The following is a 21902-nucleotide window of genomic DNA, read 5'->3' as shown; positions in this document are numbered from 1 at the left end:
CAACAACAAATGATATGGAATGAATGGAGTTAGTGTAAAAAAATTATAAGTCATACCAAACGAACTTACCGGTAAAATGACGAATCAGCAGTGAATGCCACGCACAAACACTCATAAACGTATATATGTAAATTTAACCAAATACATATATACATATAAGTGATATATAAGCAACAAAATTTTTTAGTTGTCTATGTGTGCGTGCGCTCTCTGGCACTACAGCTGTTTGCACTCAAAACTTCGCCAAACTTACAGACCGGTCACTGTGCCGCTGTCTGCCTCCATTGTCTTCCATCTGGCTTCGTACTTGGAGCTCTGGCATTTGTATTTGCATTTGTATTTGGTTTGTATGGGTGGCATGTGGTGGCAGAAGCAAAAGAACAAAAGACTGCTTCTAATGTCAATTTTCAGTACACAGACAGACAGACAGACAGAAATGCGGATATATGAATATGCATATACAGACAGACATTTGAACCTACACTTGTGTATAAACGCTCGAATTTCTCACCAATAATTCAAATCTATAATGGCGAGTAATCTCAGTCAAATTTAGTTTTTTTTTTGCAAACCAATTTACTAGCCTCCAACTACACGCACATCAAGCGCACAAAAAAAAGCTGTAATTTAAAGTTCCACTTCGTTATAAATCGCACTTTAACTCACATATTCATATTCGCATGCTCCATTACTCAAGAATTTCTTTGCTCTCGGTGTGTTTTCAGCATTTATGTCATTCTCTGCGGTTCGGTGTCTGTCTGCTTGTGTTGCTTGCTGTTTGGTGCTTTCTTGGCGCTGTCTTTGCCTCGTACGACCGCATTCCTATTTCGCATATGCCACCGTGATTCTTTCTCGTATGAAATCACGATCTGTGCACGACTTTTCGAACTTTTTACTGTCTCTTTTAGCAAACTACAATCTAAAATTAATTTTTTCGGATACGCGTCGCATCGTCGTCGCACAGCCATGTGTATTGCGACGCTGTCCACCACCTCCTGGCCACATTCGACATCACATACAATACCGCATCCATCCCTCTGCAATATGTGTGGCGCTGGCAAAATATGAGCTCTATAATACGCTGCTGCACATATGTTCTACATTCCTCTGCATATCGCACACACATACACACACACACACACACTCGAGCGTATAAATAAATGATTTACTGCTCGGATCATCATACGTTGTACGTGTGTACAGATGTTTATTTATTTATTTATTTGCCGACTATTTAGCTGCTTAATCGGCTGCGTGTTTATCATCAAAATTTTTGCTATTTTTCTATAATACTCTTGACGCTTGCAAATGCCGGCGTTTGTCGTTGTGGCAGCAGCAGTTTCCACTTATTATATTCTGACTGGCATTCTTCGTGTCAGCTTAGCGGGTGTGTGGCGTTTTAATGCCAGCAGCGTACACACACTTGCGTCACCGCCGATGTAGTCACCACTGTGTGGCCAATGCCAAAGCGAAGCTGATATCACACAGATCACAGAAAAATATGGCCACACGCAGGATTTTTTGTAATCCAATAAAATTGCATAAATTTTATAGCGTTTATACTTTGTTACTGATCGGGAACTTTCCATCACCAAAACGCCTCGCAAATTCGTAGTTTTCCAAGGTGGCTTATGTGCCACAGTCTGCACGTCCAACGTCTGACACAGTGTAAAATGCATTACTACAACCGAAGCTGTGGGCCATACTCGGCGAATTTCACAATTCTTTGCCGTCCTTTGCTTTTTCCGGTCGAAGTGCACTTCCGATTGGATTGTCTTCACTATTTCCATCTAGTTGGCTGGCTCTTGTTGGCCGTTCCTTCATTGGCTCACGTATACGCGCACCAATACAAGCGTGTTGCTTGCGTTTTGTAGGAGCAGTCGCACAGTCACAAATGTACACGGGAACACGGACACATTGAGACTGACGTCGCCGCCGCCGCCGCCTCTATATACACATTAGTCCATACATAATAAATACCCACTACGTACTCATATATACATATACATATATCTACATGCAGACGTCCATGTACTCGTATATATAGTACATGTGCACAAACACTGAACCGCAGTGCACAATGGCCATTGTCGTTTGCCGCAATGCCGCCCGTCATATGACGATGACGATAATAACAGTGCAAACAAGTACACACGGCAACAATAGCAGTATTCTCAATATTTAAATAATGCCGAAAAATATCCGATAAGTGGGTGCGTTTTTTTCATACTGTCTCTCTTGCTTTCTTTTTAGAACTACGCGTGTAAACAACGCCCACAGCACTGCCAAAGTCCATGCCAAATAATGCTTTCATTGCGGCTGATCGGATCCTTAGTTTCGACTGTAGCGTCACTGCCCATCGACCGTTTGGGAAAATCAGCTGTCTGCCGATGCGGCGTATGCACTCGTCTTTCTCGTTGTCTTTAACCAACTGCTTGGCCATCTGACGTGCCGTTGCGACTGACTTGTCTTGATGTCTGCTTTCGGTTTGAATGCTTTGGTCCGGTGAATTGCTTGCTATATATGTGAATACCACTGCGTGCTAATTGACAGCGAGCGACTATTTTTAAGACGAACCGTTCAGACCGGCTGTGTCTGATCAAATGAGTGCTACTCGGTGCCGCTGTTCAATCAAAAGCAACCAGCGCCAGCTATTTGCCATGAAATTTCTTTCGGTTCGCGTTTACAAGTAAGCTTCGTGGTGTCTCCACTTGCAAACTGATTGTTCATATGTATAGCGTAAATGTGTATGTGTGTGTGTGTGTGTGTGTGTGTGTGTGTGTGTATGTTCGTGTCGTTGCTTCGTCTGTGTTTGCGTCCAGAGAGCTATAGCAAGCAAGCTACCCAGTTCTAAACCAAGTGTGTAGATATTGTCAGTGTCAGAGTGTCGGCGACCGAGCGAATATTCTCCCACCGTCGTTTGGCAATGCCGGTAATCGCTGTTTTTTCCATATTATTTGCTATATACCTTTTATGCGAGTATTCACACACATACATACCAACAACAGCACACACATTTTTTTCGCTCATTTTAGTTGCCGCTTGTTACGAGAATGTTGGCAAGAGCCCGTCGCACGTCGCCTGTCTGGCAGATACTTCTTGTTGGACAACAAATGCCATCGGCATTGCCACTGCCACTGTTAGCGCCGCTGCTGCTGCTGTCTACTACAGCGACTGCGACAGCGACTCCATGCAGCCACTAAGTCATCGTCATCGCCATGAGCCACCATAACCATAACCATCACGACCGTTGTTATGACCATATTCTTGGGGTATTTGAGTTTGCTCTTTCTCTTGCTGCTGCTGTTGTTGTTGCTGTTACTGTTGCTGTTGCTGTTGCTATTGCTGCCGCTTTGTTTGACAATGGTAGTGAGCAAGCGCCGAAAACCGATTATGCACGAATATTTACATGCGTACGGTGAATGCGAGCATTTCTCACTTGCAACGGTTGCACATGCACGTCTGTGCTTTAAGTGCAATCCCAATGAGGGGGAGTTCACAAAGTTTCGACAAGCACTAGGAAGTGAACGATGTAGCTGGCTGTAAGACATGGGAGAATCCCAACCAAAAATCATCAGCTGATTTCAATCACCTCAGCTCAGAAACAAGTTGAAGACGAAAAGATATTGGCATGAGCTTTTTTTTTGGGGTTTCAGAAAATAACGGTATATGTGTATTGAAGTTTCATTAAATGAGGTTTCATTAAATAACAGTACATGTGTAACATAATAGAGAGATATCGATCTATTTTTTGAAACCCCTGCTTTCATGCCTACAAGAATCTGTTACCATTATTTCTTAGATTTTTAGTTTTATGCTCACAGTCACTTAAAACCTACGTAAAGCTCCTATAGAGTGAACTTAATTTCATGTTCGAATTTTCGAACTTTTATCGTGCCCCAAATTGGTTATTCACTCGCCTGATATGAATCATTGCTTAGTCCATTCTTAATTTTTGAAAAAAAAAAACGAAAGAATGAAAAAAGTTTCCAGACAGACCGTTATTCAACTGCCCAAGTTAATTGTCTTCCCTTCATAAATATACATATTTCGATACAATTTTGAGTTAGGAAACAAAGGACTACTGCGGTAGATTCTAACTGGGCTGTTAGGTGCAACCAAATTTAGTATTGAATTTGACCTATGACCTTCGCTTCCTTTTAATGAAGGATCGTGTGTTAAAATCTGTTTTGTAGCAAAATCACGATTTATAGGCTTCTCAGAACAGCTATCCGTTATAGGCGACTTACATTGGGTCGAACAGTATTTATAGGTGAAGACGCTAGATGCATCTAACAACGGTGTAAGCGACAGTTTTTGATAAACGGGTAGGTTAGGTTAGACAATTTTGGTAATATTTTTACAATTATTCAAAGTGTTTCAAAGAGCTAGGGTAAATTAATTAAAAATACGAAATATTAGTAAAATAAATAATAGATTATGTATTTGAGAAATAAAAAAAATAAATTAATTAATTAAAAAATAAATAAATTAATTTAAAAAAAAATAAATTAATTAAAAAATCGATTTTTTGTCTGTCGAATCTTTTATCGGATGAGCTCATAATATTATGGGCAGATTAAAAATAAATGTTAACTGTTTTATACAGTGACTCATCCTATAGAGGTAACATTGTACAATTTCTAAGAAAAATATTACGTTATTCATTGATTACTTGCATTGAGATCTATATTTCTGGAATTAACTAAAAATTACTAAAAATTAAACCTTTTAATTAGAAATATTTATTTAAACATTTTTTAATGATATACAGACCGGGTGAATATAAATAACGACAAATCTGAACTTGAATAAAAACACATTTTTAATGTATTTTGTAAAAATTTATATTTTTCTAATTTAAACTAGCTTTCAATTATATCTAGAGATTTTAATATTTACATATCTTATATTTTTACAATTAATTAAATTACTACTAAACCTATTTTACTTGTTAAAAAGTGTTTAGAATCTAGAGTGGAGAAACTCCCAATACAAATTAGTCCATATATTTGGTTTTATAATATATACAATGTTTGTGCAATTGTTTGGAACTTCATCAATATTCGATATGAATGAATTTTAAAAATTCAAAGAAAGTTCAAAAGTTATAAGGAAACCAAGAGATTTCGGCGAAAACGCATGAGTGTTATTACAAGCATAATTCTCTATTGTTGTCTTGATAAAAATCGGTAGAAAATTTAAAAGCCGCTTCTTAAACTATAAATACTCAAACCACGCTGTAATCATAATATTGCTTAACTATATACACTTTACTTCACTTATAGAGTATATATTATAATCAGTGTACGTAGATGATGACTATCGCCTCCGTACGCGAAGTTAAAACCTACTATTATGGAGAGTTATTAGTTTGGGTTGGCACAAACGGGCTCCAGCGCAGACAACTGTCGTCGATTTTCGGAAAATTGCCTCGCTGCTTAACGCGCTTCTCATATTCGTCGAGTACATCCTTTAATTACAAGAAAATACATTTAAGAGAATTAGTTTTTATATATTTGAAGACCTTATCAACCTAAATTAGAATCTTTTTTTCTTGTATATACTCACTTGCTTCTTAAGTACAATATGCTTGCCTTTCCAATACTTCATCATGCCTAAAGCTTGCAAGGTGCTCACGATATCGTATGAATATATTGCCGTTTCCTGCACGAAATTGATGAAAACAAAAAGAAAAGAAACATGTGAGCATTTTAAAAATACTTTTGAAACTTATCATCAATCTATGATAGATCGATCTTGCGTAAATTTACACGATTCTGAAAACGGTTTTCATGTCTCTCGCTTCAAATATTACCTGCGACACATCTTTGATGCTCAAGGTATTTCCGGTGCGCGTGCACAGATAGTCCAGCAGCACATCTTTCCAATAGGACCGATAGGATATCAAACCCAAGTCCGATAACGGTTTTTCCGGCGAACCAATCTTGCCCTCCACTCTGGTCAATAGGTAACCTGGGTAGGTGTGATTGAATAAGAAGTGATAAAAATAGTTAAAATACAATTTCATACAACTCAATGGCATTTGTATAACTAGTGAGAGTGCAGGGTCATCGTGTGAACGCCTTCAAGTTCTTTGGCATCACGTGTCTACGTCTACCCTCAAACTCGTTGAATAATGCTTATGCTTTTTGCCTGTCTGCTGCACTCCTCAACCCCGCGTTTTGACCAACTTTGTCATCCGTCGTAATAAAACGCCATCCACATGCGTCTAGACAGACCAAACTTAAGGATGGGTACTTCAAATGTCGATATATAAATATAACTCTTATTTAGATATGTACGACAACGCTTTAGCGGGCACAAACCCTGGACGAGCGAGCGGACGCATGTTGCAGGAACCGTACGATTCTATTCCGTCATTCAACTTTTGCAAAAGCAAAAGCTTTGCGACAGCGCCGGCAAGCGTCCATTCAACCCACGCACCTTATGCGCTCGTGTGTGTGTGTGTGTTTGTGTGTAAGTTTGCGACGCAGCTTATAATATTCAGCACACACACACACACTGTGACATCCATCCATACAAAGCGTTGTACATTGTCAGCGAATTACATTTGCCACCGCAGTCCATGCTGGAGTGCTTAGCTGGGTTTGTGTTGTAGCAATTTATGCTTTTGGCGGTTGGCGTCTGAAGTTCTACGGAACCCCAACTCACCTTAACACCAAACTTGCTGTGGCAGTCTCGCAACGAACTAACTAACGGGGTTGATTTCTTTCTGTGCGTTGCACCGCACAACAACAACTCGAGCCGTGTCTGCTGCAGCGTTCGTTCTGCTCTGCCACACCCTGTCCTGCATTGCGCGGCAGACGTACGTTCACCAACATACCCCAACGGCGTTTGTGCCGCACGCCCGCATGGAACACCCCGAGTGCGAGTAATACTACGTAAGGCAGCCAAAGCAAGGCTGCTTTGATTTTTCTTTTCAGCACAAACACAGAAGTTGGCTCATACACAACAACACAACAACACACCAACATACATACTCGTACAAATATACAAATGTAGAGAAGAACACTTGCACGCGTACAAGCGCGGCATGAGCATGGGGAATGACGAGACGACTTTATCGATCCGTGTGCAGGCGTAGCCAAAAGTGCTATTGAGCCGAAGTCAAGAACCGACTACTCAGACACCAACAACCGGCAGGTAATTGAAGAAGAAGCTGTTTCCAAACAAATTGGCTATTAAACGCCTAGAAGTATGCTTCAATTTTTAGCATTAATGAATTCGTCGCAGAGTGTTTTAGACAAAGGTGCCTAAAATGACCTCAAAGCTACAAAAAAAACGAGTAATCATAGACATGTGAGTGTCACCTAGAGTTCCTCTCTTAATTTTCAAAATATTTGCACTTTGACCTTTGCTAAAACGATGCAATTTTATGGCATTATGCACACGTCGTATCATTTCGTTACCAATTTTACTTGTAACCGGTATTCGGCGAGCCATTTGCTGTGTGTACCATAACAAGGACGACGCCCTTTCATTGTGACCTGTCCTGACCTTTGTTGTCTGCTCAACACTATGTACTTCGCCGTCATCATCAGCAACGTCGCCACCGCCGCAGCCGTCGCCGTCGTTGCCGCCACTGTCAACACAAACAAAATGACAATTACGCAAATCAATAAAATAAGAACGCAATAACGCATTGTAGATTTATTAATAAACGCGAGTTTTGCCAAATTTACATTGCTCTGGTCTCTGGTCGGACAAAAGGAGTAACTTATCGGCAATGAGGATGAACACATACAGTTTTTTACGCATTTTACCATATAATCAAGTCTGTTAGTTTTCATGTAAACAAAATAAGACGCTATTGAGCTCGTAGCGAGACAGTTCTTTTGGTAGAAGGTGGGTTCAATCCCCAGTCAGTATGGTCAACAGATCTTCTGGAAAGAATATCGAACCACATGGTCTACTTCGCGGGGAAAAAACTATTTTCACAATCATGCAGGCAACTAAAGAGAGTAGGATCCTCAGTTAGGCGAATAACAATGAGTCGTAAAAATATGTATACATGGGTGTAGTAAACTAGATAACATAAATATAATCGTAAATCGAACATTATCTACTCAAATATCATTTCTGGTTAGTACTTGGAATGCTACTTATTTAATCATTATCTCGACAGATCTTGAGATTGATTTTTCTCATTGTTCGGAGTCTAGCAACAAAATCTTAGTATTCGTTTTGCAAAACAGAGAACGTAAACCAGAGAACGTTTGACTGTTTATAGGACAATAAAAGATCTCGAATGGAATAATTCTTAGAAAGTCCCTCTTTGGGTCTCTATTCCAAATACTTGAGTCCAAAAGCGAAAGACTCACGCGTGAGAAGCGGAAATCTGTTTGTTAACACTGTGTCTCGCTCACCCCTAGAACCGCATTCCTTAATTTTTAGAAACCTTGGATTGATGCTTTGTATGGAATAATTCTTAGAAAGTCCCTCTTTGGGTCTCTAATCCATATACTTGAGTCCAAAAGCAAAAGACTCACGCTTGAAAAGCGGAAATCCGTTTGTTAACAGTGTGTCTCACTCACCCCTAGAACCTCATTCCTTAATTTTTAGAAACCTTGGATTGATGCTTTGTATGGAATAATTCTTAGAAAGTCCCTCTTTGGGTCTCTATTCCAAATACTTGAGTCCAAAAGCGAAAGACTCACGCGTGAGAAGCGGAAATCTGTTTGTTAACACTGTGTCTCGCTCACCCCTAGAACCGCATTCCTTAATTTTTAGAAACCTTGGATTGATGCTTTGTATGGAATAATTCTTAGAAAGTCCCTCTTTGGGTCTCTAATCCATATACTTGAGTCCAAAAGCAAAAGACTCACGCTTGAAAAGCGGAAATCCGTTTGTTAACAGTGTGTCTCAGTCACCCCTAGAACCTCATTCCTTAATTTTTAGAAACCTTGGATTGATGCTTTGTATGGAATAATTCTTAGAAAGTCCCTCTTTGGGTCTCTATTCCAAATACTTGAGTCCAAAAGCGAAAGACTCACGCGTGAGAAGCGGAAATCTGTTTGTTAACACTGTGTCTCGCTCACCCCTAGAACCTCATTCCTTAATTTTTAGAAACCTTGGATTGATGCTTTGTATGGAATAATTCTTAGAAAGTCCCCCTTTGGGTCTCTAATCCATATACTTGAGTCCAAAAGCAAAAGACTCACGCTTGAAAAGCGGAAATCCGTTTGTTAACAGTGTGTCTCACTCACCCCTAGAACCTCATTTCTTAATTTTTAGAAACCTTGGATTGATGATTTGTATGGAATAATTCTTAGAAAGTCCCTCGTTGAGTTACTAATTCATATACTTGAGTCCAAAAGTGATTGACTCACGCGTGAAAAGCGGAAATCTGTTTGTTAACAGTGTGTCTCACTCACCCCTAGAATCTCGTTCCTTTTTTTTATAAGCTCTGGATTGATATGCTTTGTATGGAATAATTCTTAGAAAGCCCTCTTTGAGTCTCTAATCCATATACTTGAGTCCAAAAGCGAAAGACTCACGCATGAAAAGCGGAAATCTGTTTGTTAACAGTGTGTCTCACTCACCACTAGAATCTCGTTCCCTCTTTTTCAGAAGCTCTGGATTGATATGCTTTGTATAGTCAACTAATTGTGATGCCAAGGAGTCCCCTTTTGAACAACACAATATGAGGTCTAGAAGTTGAAAGCTCGCACTACCTTTAGGTTCTTGAAAAATATACATTATTTCCGTTCTATATTAACGCTAGATTTGAAATCCGATCTACAATAACAACCATATTATTGGTTACTTTCGAATCGATGCCACTAAATGGTCATCTGACAGATTTTTCGGACAAACCTAAAACTTATTGAAACAAAAAATCATTGTAAAGGAAAAAGGTTAGTTAGAACGGTACTCCCTTTTCGATGACTCAGCTGTTGCTTGAAGCAACTTGAAGTCAACCGACTAAATCGGTATTACGCGCCTAAATAAATGTAAGATAAACTCAAAGCGGTTCTTCAGCACACGAGGGTCTCTTGATCCGTACTTGGTGATTGGTATTACAGAGGATCGGTGTTTTAATTGTTCAAATAGGAGAGCCACGACTCCTAACCTTATCTAACAAAGAATAAGGGTCCATATGTAACTGTAACTAGCTGCATTGGCCTTGATTCCAACTCTTTCAATGTAAAGCGAATTGCTTAATCTCTATGAATCACAAACACTCAGTATTTAACCGTTATATGAAAAACCAGTTTAAAAATTTTGGGTAAAACAATCGAAGCCCGTTTAATAATTGCAGCGCCGAACAGTGCCCGACCGCTTTGTATCCAAGTGCGTGTACGCACATATGAACCTGTGTATATGCAAATAAGTGTGAGTAAGTGTCCGCTTGTAGGTGCAGAGAAAAATTTCAAATACTTTTGTACAATTTATGAGGACTTTTTTTAAGGATTCTCCTTCCGCATTTGAGAATTTAAAAAGACCCTTCCTGGGCCCGGGAAATTATCGACTATGTGTGTGTGTATCAGCCAACTGTCTGGGCTGGCGCACAGCAACAACAACAACAAAGGCCAGTAAGTGCAGACCACACGCCAGAGTGAATACGAACAGAGCACCACGAACGGTCGGTCAGATATGGCGCTACAACTGATATATGAGTTTTTTCTGCATACTTATCAACGTGCACATGGATGCATGGATGTGTGTATGTTTGATTGTGTGTACTGTATATATGTGCCTTTGAAATAAGTATATTTCGTGCAGTGCATATATTAAATTAGTAACTCGCAATGGCACATAAGCCCAAACACGAGTTTGGGTATGTGAACACGAGAATATAAGCTGTGATGTGAAGTGGTGTAAGGTCAATGTCGCTTGAAACGAAACGAAACTCTGTACGTCTCTGCCGCAGACGTATGCCCAGTCTGTGTGTGGCGCTGGCAACAACAAGCGCGCCAACAACCAGCCGCCGCCACCATATACCCAGTACATACTCGTACATACATACGATATGTATGTGCATGTGAAGGCAAGCACGTTACACCCAGTCGCCGGCTCACGGTAACAAGGAAAAGCGACGAGGCGACAAGTCGGCAAATTGGCAAGCCGGCAAGGTATGCCGGTGCTTTTGCCTTTGTACTTGTTGTTGTTGTTGCTGGTGATTGTCAGGCGTTGCACCGTCGGCGTTGCACTGTGATTCACATGCACTCAATGAGAAGGAATGGGCAACGGCCAAAAGAACCAGTGTGTGTGTGTGTGTGTGTGCGGCGACACAGCAGTATGTAAGTTTATACACATACGTGAGCATGGGTTTGCCCTGCTGGAAAAACAGGCACTCAAGCGTGCGGTGGAATATGTAGCAGGAAGGTATTTGAATGAATCAGCAACGACGCGGTTCTTGCAACAATTATTTCCGTATAATTTCGGAGAATGGATGTCTTTGACCAGATGAGGTCTAGGTCAATTTCGGTCTCGTAGACTCAACTCGTCTAATGAACGAAGAACGATTCATGCGGTAATCAGTTGTGGTCAACGAGAAAGTTTTGATCGAATTATTCACAGAAATCTGCACCGAAACTCATCCCGATTTCCAATTGGGCAATTACAAGGGACGAGTATACAGAAAAGAATTTTACTCACTACATTGCATATATACTAGCATGCATGGAGACATGAGTGTTTGCCTTGTACTGCAATTTCATCTTTGATGGTGTTCTTGCAGACACTTTGTATGAATAGTTGAAGAAGATCTCCATCAAAGCGCCAAAAAACAAAAAAAAAACCGCAGCAGTTGCAATGACAGCAGTAGGTGTGGCTCAGCATGTGGATTTTCCATAATTTTATTAATAATTTTCGTTTTAAATGTATAAAAATACATACAGACGCGTATAAATATTTGTAGTCATGTGTCTGACTTTGTAAAATTTTCCTCACATATGCCCACTTACATATGTATAATTTGCGAAAACTATCTGCTAATGAATAACTGTGCATCTACCTTTTTTATTGAATAGCATTACTGATTCATCAACTTATTTATTTTGTTTATTTTTGAATGAATAAAGTGACTAATCAGCTATATCATGGCGTAACGGATTTAACGTGATAAATGCAAATTTTTGGAGCTTGTTAAGTAACATTTTTGCAATAGACTTTTGGAATAATTACAAGTTGCTTGTGGCAAAAGCAGATTTGAGGCACAAAGTATACGTTTCCATGAAGATCGGGTCTATAAAACCCGATTTTATAACCGGTGAAGCATTTTCACTCGAACACAACCGTCAATTTTTTCGGTAAATATTTCTGCTGTTAAAAAAACAACAATATATTTAAAGTATAGGTCCGAAAAGAAGAAAAGAAACAGTTCGATTTGGCTTTCATCATAACAAGCCCAACCATAATTCCTATATAGAAACAAGCCTTAGTTCTATCAGGCCATGTAGCGGAACTGATACAAATTTGAAACTAAAATAGTTAAGTTGGTAGAACTGAACACTCGTAGCCACTTAGTCTAAAATCTGGAAAACGATATTCATAACCTTAAGCTGAACCATCTTATAGACCCTACCTTATACTAGAGAACCCTTATTATTTCAATTTTAAATACGTTTCAATTAAAATTGATACCCATAAGTATTTAAATATGTATATTGTACTCACTGAAGTCTATCAGTAGACGTCCGTAGCCCTTCCGTTGATAAGGCGGGAGTGTTAAAATGCACGACACGTTGTAAAATGAGTTCTTTTCCTGTAAAAAAAGAAAAATTATGAAAAAAATGTTGAGAAATAAATTGAAAATTGAGATTATCAAGATCTCCAACACATCCTCTGGTGCCTAGAGTTAAACTCGAGTTGATTCAAAATGTATAATCTTTATTAAATACTTATGAATATATATACAACGAAATATATGTATATGAAAAATAAAATTAGAAAATTTATGAAGCTTAAATATCATATTATAAGATTACGAAGGCTCAACCTACACCGGATTAGTCAAAAACGTCTTTGACTAATAAGACACAAAAACGGATTTTGCTCAAGCTCACACCAAGGGAACAGGCGTTTTTTTTCGTCTTGTTCGATGTGGGTTGTCACATATGGAAGCTATGGAATGTTGTCGTATCAGACAAGAAAAGACGTCTTGACTAATCCGGTGTGGGTTGAGCCTAAACCGCGATCAAATATGGCTGAAGCGAATATAAAAAAATGAATGAATATTGTAGCAATTAATGGAGATCTGGCTATTGTCACAATAAAGCTGATCATTCTATCCGAATATTATATTTCGTGTGGAATTTGGGGTAAAAAACCAGTCAAATTATATTTCCGCTGAGAATATATATGTATTCCCTTTACAATTTCCAATAATGAATTAAATTTCATTTAATTTAAGTCTTTTGAAAATATTTAATAAAATTATATAAGTAAAACAGTCCAAACTCTTTTTTCACAGAAAAATTTAAACAAGTAACAATCGCATTTGAAGCAGTCACAAAAAAGTTTGCATTTTCGGGGTTCATTGACCACAACATATCGATAGTAGACACTTGAGTGTGGTGTGTAAAGTGAAGGGCGCCGGCGTTGCGGCTCATGTACTGCAAACATGTGTACATAAATTTAGGTTGTGTCTGGGCGTATACGTACCCTGACCCATACCAATGTTCGCTGGAGTTTTTGCAAAAAAAAAGCAACCACCACGTTGTTCAGACTGCCGGCGGAGACAATGTCAGCATCCTTTAAGTGGGGCGAATGAAGTCTCACACCAACCGGCGTGCCGGTATCCATGCCATTGCACTCGAAAACTCCAAAGCCAGACAGAAATATCCATACAACAACAAAACCAACAAGAAAACGGGAAAAATACAAAAAGCACACCAAAAACAACCGAAAATTTGACGCGTCCGCGTGTGTAGTAACAGCAACAAAATGGAGTAAGTTGCAGCTGCTATGCTAGTATTTGCTGCATCCTTTGTGATGCTGCCCAAACGTCCAGGCCAGCACAGCACAGCACAGCCGTTTACCCCGGCCTCTAAACTCCGGCGGCTTGCCAATAGATATTGCGATTTTCCATTGTTAGGTATATCTGTATGTATGTATGTATGTACATAGGTGGTACTCCCTCGAAAGCACGAAAAGGTTCACGACCTCATTACGTTGCACCCAGTCGCAGAGAGCAATTGTGCGCGCACAACCCCTCCGCTCCCCACTCAGGTTGCATGCCGCTCGTCGTTCATTGGCTGCAATACGAAGCTTCCGATTTCGCGTCTGCGCTGCCAACGACGACGTAAATTACTTACTTATGTACATATGAACTTTAAACATAGACTTGCATGCCATGCCGACCGACCATTGGGGAGAGACAGTGGTTGAGACCGAATCCGAGACTATTATTGTCGATGCTGGCTACGACGCGTTCACTTGTCTGCTCTCTTCCCAATCGTCTGCGATTTGTCTGCCGTTTGTTGTTATTTTCATTGTTATTATTGTTGTCGTTACTGTTGGCATAGCAAACGAGTGCCGTCTGCCTTTAATGTCTGCTGCCAGCCAAGGCTTAAGAGCGTGGAGCGGGTGCTTGCTTGGTTGGTTGGTTGTCGGTTTGAGTCGGACGCCGGCTGAATGAGAATTTCGTATGTGAACAGTGTACAGTGAGGTCTCATTCCTAGGGGAATACCCACTGAAAAACGTACATATGTATGTGTGGGAATGTCGCTATTATATAAATGCATGCTATCCATCCACTGCATTCAAGCGAATTTCGTCAACGATTCGGCAGCCAATAGAATGCAAAGCTTTTGAACCTACCACAAAAGCATAGCCGAAACAGTTACACTGCGGAACCCTCTTCGCCATGGTGCACACACGCATCCTTACAACGACAACAAAATCACACATTCATCACAGCTCACATCCCGACCTACTCTACTCGCCAACCTGCACTTAGATCGTCGTAAACCAATACAAACGAGTCCGATGGATGTGAGTATCCATAAACGCTTGATAATATGGCATAGTAGAAAACTACGACGTTTCTTTTATTCGAAAGCAGATAGTCAGACATACACAGACACAGACATGCTAGTGTAGGTGCGTACTATAAGGCCCCATATGCCTATGTAGTTTAAAGGAGTATGGATAAATGAATTTCTTTTCCGAGTTAACTCCAAATGAATGACTAATGACTATCCAAAATCTCTCCAAAATTCGATAGATACAAACGAGACGAGTCAAGTTCCCACAACAGTCGGTTCTACAGAACCGGAATGGACCCGGATTTTTACCCAACCAAGAACTGTCAACTCGACAGCATTCCCTAAAGTTATTTGCGAATATTTGGGAAATATTTTCTGCTACTTTAACAACAATAACAACAACAATGCTGTCGCTGCCAATAGCAGTAGGGCCGCGACATGCGCAATTTGTAACACAAACCCAGTCTGCTGATGTTCTCTTTGAGTCGCTCTATGCATTCCCGGCTACTACTGCACCACTGCAACATAACAAAAAAATCAATGGGATTTTGTCATGCCGGTCGGTCATCACCTCCTCCGCCTGCCACATGCATGCAATTCATAACCCACACCAACGCAATGAGCCAGACATGCGCGTACAACCGAAACTCCGACAATCTGCATCGGGTTGTAGTCGGGGCAGGTCGAGGAACTGAGGAGCAAAATGTGTGCACAATTTACGCTTACAGTTACAACAATTTTGGGTATGGTCAAGAACAAAGTGCATACTACTATGACTATAGTATTCTACATAGGTGTGAAAAAATCACCAACAACAATACTACAACAACAGTGAGTATTTTTGTAACCAAAATGGAAATTGATTATACTCTGTGCATATGTATGAATGTATGTATACTAAATGTTTTATGATTTGAAATTTAAAAAACACTTTTTGAAGTAGACAAAGAAATTTTGCCTAACTGGACTTATTGTTGAAATATTAAATAACGGTTGTATTTGAATATCTTTAAATTCAAATAAATATACGTACATATGTAGAATATTAACCGATATATGAAAAACTATTTTACTTCGAATTTCAAAATTGAGCTCATTGAAATCAGCGTTACAAACACTGTACAACACTCGGCTAGGTATTGGACTATTATTCCGGGAGTTTGAGTCATAAATAAGAAAAGCGTATTCTTCGATTTTCGAAGTTAGCCTCCAAAATCGAAAGATTAGGATTCGAAGTTCGAAAAAATACTTTTTAAAAAACTATTATTAATTACAGGATATAGCTACTAAAAAATCAAAAATATAGATATAATTTAAATGTTCTTCTTAATTCAATGGTTTTTCGTCAAGAGGTCCAACTAATTTTCGATATATGATTTTATTTGTTGTTTTCGAAGTTCAGACTTTTGAAAATATATTGATATTGTTGTAAATATGATTATATATCCGATATGTTGTATTGATATAGGTATCGACGAACAGTGTTATATAGGTATTATGTAAAATATCATAGAATTTTCTTATCAACAAGCAAATTTTAAAACAATTCGAACTGACAATTGCACTTCGAAAACAAAATTGCATTTGTCTTAAACTTACCTTACTAAAGTATCCAACTGTGTGGCAACCATCCACATCCGCCAAGGTCATTATGTAAAAAAGGAATGGTTCCACATCATAGTACAGTGTTTTATGGTCCAAGAAGAATTTCGCCAAGAGACAGAGATGTTGGCAGTATTGTTTGTGTCGTTTACCGTCAACTTGCCACACTTGCAATTTGCCTTTTCGATAGATTTCATCACCGGGCGGATGACGCCACACACACTTCTCGGCATGCCGTTTAATGCCAGTCTCGGATTTTTGATATCTTAAGCAGAACTCGCAAATATACATTTGAGGTAGACGCGCAGCATCGTCCGGATAGGGAGATTGATACCAAACTTTCATCTTGTATTTACCCATTGTTATATATCTGAAATTCAATTTTAATAACTTTTCTTTCTCATTTTAATAACGTATACAATGACTTACTTAATGCCTTTTCCCACAGGCAGATCTTTCAATTCATCTTCGACTTTTTCCGATGCTATTGCTTGAGCATCTCGAAACATTTGCAGATCGTAATCGGGTACTAAGCCTATTAGGCTGGGCTCACGATCCTCATCGGTGCAGTCCTTTTCAAGTTTAACCTTCTCGGTATTTATGGCCGCAGCAATTGGACGAAATCTGGTTCGTGACTCACGAATTTTCGTCAAGAACTCATTTTGTTCGGGAGTGCGAATTTTTTGAGTATTCCCGTCAGCATTACTTGCGTTGGTATCATTCGTATTCACGCGCCGTTCATTTCGTAGTTTTCGTTCGTTAGCGCGTTCCTTACACTCGGATGCCGACATATTGTGGTAAATCGGGCAGGCTTCAGGTAAAAAATGTCTGTCTAAATTTCCGCTCAAATGTCCTGAGGAATCACAACCTTCTATGGGACACTTTTTCTCTAACTGCTGTGGTGGTGATAATGAACGTGGTTTGGCCGGTGCTGAGCCGAAAATGCCAGTCTCCTTCTTTACCTTGCATTTACTACCGCCAGTGGTAGAGACACAACGTTTAGCCGGACTCTTAGTTAGAGAATGCTTCTCTAAATCTAAATCTTCAGATTCACTATCTGAAACGCCACCGATTCCAGTAGATGTCTTTTGTTGTTGCCTGGAACGACGTGTACTAAGCGAACGAGTCAGTTTACGTGGAGCTTCATCATCTGAGTCTGAGTTCGTGATTTTTGCCGCGGTAGGCGCTCGTTTTCCTTTAACCGATTTCACTGGTTGCGTATCGTAGGAGTTACTACTTTCAGTTCCTTCCGACTCACTTGAAGTAGTGGATTTGCCACTTTCTGATTCTGAATCTTCTTCATCCTCTTCGTCTTCATCTGAACTTTTATTCTTACTTTTCGACACTACATTACGCTTAGGCTGCACTTTAGGTTTTGCTGGTTTCGGGCGATTATCCGAGTTGTTTGCTACTGTTGCAGTACCAGCCTGTGCTGAGAGTTTTACTTGACCTTTACGTTCAGGCTTATTCCGATTAGGTGGAAATACCTCTCTATCTGAGTCATCTGATCTTTGTGGTGATCTGGCAGACGTGTTTTTCTTGGCATCTGAACCCGTATCATTATTGGCAGAATTGTTATGTGACTTCGTATTAATACCGGAGTTTTTGGAGGTCTGCGAAGTTAACCTTCCAGAATTGCTTTGCGGTGCCTTGCCGCCAGTTGGACGTTGATTACCTTGACTTTGAGTTGCCAATGCACTTGACGCTGAAAGTTTACGCTTTTGTGTTGCATTGTTTGTTGTTGCTGGTCTTGTTGACTTTTTGCTGAGCGGAAGTTCTTCATCACTTGATTGGTTGCTTACACGAGTTTGTCGCAAAGATGTGGTGTTACTGTTAGTTGGTCGCGTTTTAGTGGAAGCTTGCTGACTAGATGCGGCCTTCTCGGTATTATCTGTTTTTGTAGTGGTTTTGAACTCGGAACTCTTACGACGTGTATTTACTTGGTTTTTCGTTGCAGCGGGAACTTCGTCAACTCCACTTTTCTCATCAGCAGAACTACTTGATTCAGTATCCGAAGAACTACTGCCAGAATTAGAGCAGCTAGTACTGCCACTGGAGGAACTACCGGAAGATGAGCTGGAACTGCTTTCAGTCGTGCTAGTGCTCTAAATAGAATACATTACTAATTAGGTGGTATTATTGGATATTTTTCTAATACCTTTTTCCGGAAATATGACATTTTTAATCTTCTTTTGCACAATTTTAATGAATGAATTGAATAAATGCAATTTTATTAAAAATTTATTTTGTTTATATGCACCATTGAAATGTAAAGATTGTAAACTAATGCTACTTCTTTAATCAATGCAATTCACAATGCAATCGGAAGACGTTACGTTAAGTAAAAACTTTTCCCAAGACAACGTAAAAACGTAATTTAAATGTTTTTTAGTATTAGTTTAGAAATTTCCCCACATTTGATTTAAACGGAAAAACATAATTCTAAAACATTACAATGGATTAAACGTGAGATGTGAAAACTAAAAACCGGTCAAATATCTTTGGTATTGGAGTTATCAAATCAGCATACCTCAATTTTACGTTACGTATTATTTTGAGTTGTAAGAATTGAAGAAGAAGAAGAAAACGTCAAATAGTTTTCAGTGGAAATCAGCCGTGTAGTTTAGTAAACGTTTTCATTTATTCCTATTTTATCAACTCCGTAATTTTAAAGAAAAGAAAATCTAGGAAGACGTCGATATGGTCAACGACAAAAGGCGCCGTTCGCATTCAAGGGAACGTCGAGATAGAGACCGAGACAGGGATCGTGAACGTGAGCGTGATAGGGATTATGAGCGGGAACGTGACCGAGATCGTGGTCGCGACCGGGAACGGGAGAAAGAACGTATTAGACCTCGTTCCAGGTCGCGAGGAAGAGATCGAGATAAGCCCATCGACAAACGTCGTATAGAAGAGAAAGTAAAAGATGAAAAGGAGGAGAAAAAACCTAACATCAAAGAAGATTTAGAATTGGAAGAGCTCAAATTGAACGATGATAAAAGCAAATCTATTAAAAAGGAACCGCTTTCACTTGAGGAGCTACTTGAGAAAAAGAAAAAAGAAGAGGAGACAAGAAGCAAACCTGTGTTCCTTACAAAAGAACAAAGAGCAGCGGAGGCCTTGAAACGTCGTCAGGAAGAGGTGGCTGCAATGCGTAGTGCTCAAAGCGCTGCAACTGCTGCAGCAATTGCTGGAACCGATAACGCCAATAATGGGATGTCACTCACACAACTTAAAAATGAAAGAATGGATCGCAAAGACCGTGAACGGGAATATGATCGTCGTGATCGGGAAAAAGGTAGAGATCGGGAACGAGATCGAGATAGGGATCGTGAGAGAGATAGAGACAAGGACAGGGACAGAGATAGCAAACGCGCTGAAGATCTGACACACAAGGATAAAGAAAAAGAATTGGAAGCGATACGAGAACGCTATTTGGGCATTATAAAGAAGAAACGACGCGTACGTAGACTTAATGACCGTAAATTTGTGTTCGATTGGGATGCTGGAGAAGACACCTCCATTGATTATAACAACTTATATAAAGAACGGCACCACGTGCAATTTTTCGGTCGTGGTAATGTTGCTGGAATTGATATCAAAGAGCAGAAGCGCACACAGAGTAAGTTTTATGGAGATTTATTAGAGAAACGACGAACAGAAGCCGAGAAGGAACAAGAGAAGGTGCGGCTAAAAAAGGTTAAACGTAAAGAAGATAAGCAAAAGTGGGATGATCGTCACTGGTCTGAAAAGGCGCACGATGAGATGACCGAACGCGATTGGCGTATTTTCAGAGAAGATTACAATATCACCATTAAAGGTGGTAAGATTCCCAATCCCATACGAAGTTGGGCAGAATCAGGTTTTCCTAAGGAAATTATTGAAATTATCGATAAAGTTGGCTATAAAGAACCCACACCCATTCAAAGACAAGCTATACCGATTGGTTTGCAAAATCGCGATATTATTGGCGTCGCAGAAACTGGTTCTGGTAAAACTCTAGCTTTTCTTATACCGCTGTTATCGTGGATACAATCACTACCAAAAATAGAGCGACTCGAAGATGCAGATCAAGGACCATATGCTATCATAATGGCACCTACACGCGAGTTGGCACAACAAATAGAAGAAGAAACCATTAAGTTTGGTCAACCACTGGGCATACGTACGGTGGTTGTTGTGGGTGGTCTTTCGCGAGAAGAGCAAGGTTTCCGTCTACGTTTGGGTTGTGAAATTGTTATTGCGACACCTGGTCGTTTGATCGATGTGTTGGAGAACCGATACCTCGTATTGAGTCAGTGTACATATATTGTGTTGGACGAAGCAGATCGTATGATTGACATGGGTTTCGAACCCGATGTGCAAAAGATTCTTGAATACATGCCGGTTACAAATTTGAAGCCCGACAGCGAGGAAGCCGAAGATGCGAGTAAATTGATGGAAAACTTCTACTCAAAAAAGAAATACAGGTGAGTAGTTTGACATATTTTTTATAGTATTTTGAATTATTGAACTCATTTTATTCTTAAAATTTTTTAGACAAACTGTCATGTTTACGGCAACTATGCCTCCGGCTGTAGAACGCTTGGCACGTTCATATTTACGCCGACCGGCGACTGTGTACATTGGCTCTGTAGGCAAGCCAACCGAACGTACCGAGCAAATCGTGTTCATGATGGGCGAGCACGATAAGCGTAAGAAATTGATGGAAATACTCTCCAAAGGCATCGAACCGCCAGTCATCATTTTCGTCAATCAAAAGAAGGGTGCCGATGTCTTGGCCAAAGGTTTGGAGAAATTGGGCTACAATTCGTGCACACTTCACGGTGGCAAAGGCCAAGAACAGCGTGAATATGCGCTTGCCGCACTTAAGTCCGGTGCCAAAGACATGTTGGTCGCCACAGATGTCGCTGGTCGTGGTATCGACATCAAAGATGTGTCTCTAGTCATCAATTATGACATGGCGAAAACAATTGAGGATTACACACATCGTATTGGACGTACAGGACGTGCCGGCAAGAATGGTGTGGCGATTTCGTTTGTTACCAAAGATGATAGTGCGCTCTTTTATGATCTTAAGCAATGTGTTATGGCCAGTCCGGTGTCGATTTGCCCACCAGAACTCATGAATCACCCAGATGCACAACACAAACCGGGCACCGTGGTCACAAAGAAGAGACGAGAGGAGAAAATATTCGCTTAAGTTAAGAGACCACACAGATAAACTGTAGTACATACTAAACATTTCGTCAGCCGTTTTTAAATAAATTAAGTGTCAACTAATGGTGTTTAATGCAAGACATTGAACGCACAGATTACAAAAATATAATTATTCTTTTGTTA

General features: G+C 39.9%; 2 protein-coding genes across 2 annotated transcripts; one reads left to right on the top strand and one right to left on the bottom strand.

Moving 5' to 3' along the window:
• Positions 1–5289: 5289 nt before the first annotated feature.
• On the bottom strand, positions 5290–18877 carry LOC105209774 (histone acetyltransferase KAT7). Its single transcript, XM_011180375.3, has 7 exons — positions 18718–18877; positions 16989–18664; positions 16557–16929; positions 12646–12733; positions 5819–5976; positions 5572–5667; positions 5290–5473 (listed from the first exon to the last, which is right to left on the bottom strand). The coding sequence occupies exons 1-7, from the start codon at positions 18736–18738 to the stop codon at positions 5357–5359; spliced, it is 2529 nt and encodes an 842-aa protein (XP_011178677.1). The 5' UTR covers positions 18739–18877; the 3' UTR covers positions 5290–5356.
• A 269-nt stretch (positions 18878–19146) lies between these two features.
• LOC105209773 (probable ATP-dependent RNA helicase DDX23) lies at positions 19147–21888 on the top strand. The gene is made up of 2 exons (XM_011180374.3): positions 19147–21028; positions 21099–21888. Exons 1-2 carry the CDS (start codon positions 19260–19262, stop codon positions 21760–21762), a joined length of 2433 nt encoding a protein of 810 aa, XP_011178676.1. The 5' UTR covers positions 19147–19259; the 3' UTR covers positions 21763–21888.
• Positions 21889–21902: the final 14 nt, after the last annotated feature.

This window comes from Zeugodacus cucurbitae, chromosome 3, assembly GCF_028554725.1.
Source record: "Zeugodacus cucurbitae isolate PBARC_wt_2022May chromosome 3, idZeuCucr1.2, whole genome shotgun sequence".
In the NCBI taxonomy this organism is placed as follows: Eukaryota; Metazoa; Arthropoda; class Insecta; order Diptera; family Tephritidae; genus Zeugodacus; species Zeugodacus cucurbitae.
This window is presented reverse-complemented; position numbering and strand designations above follow the sequence as displayed.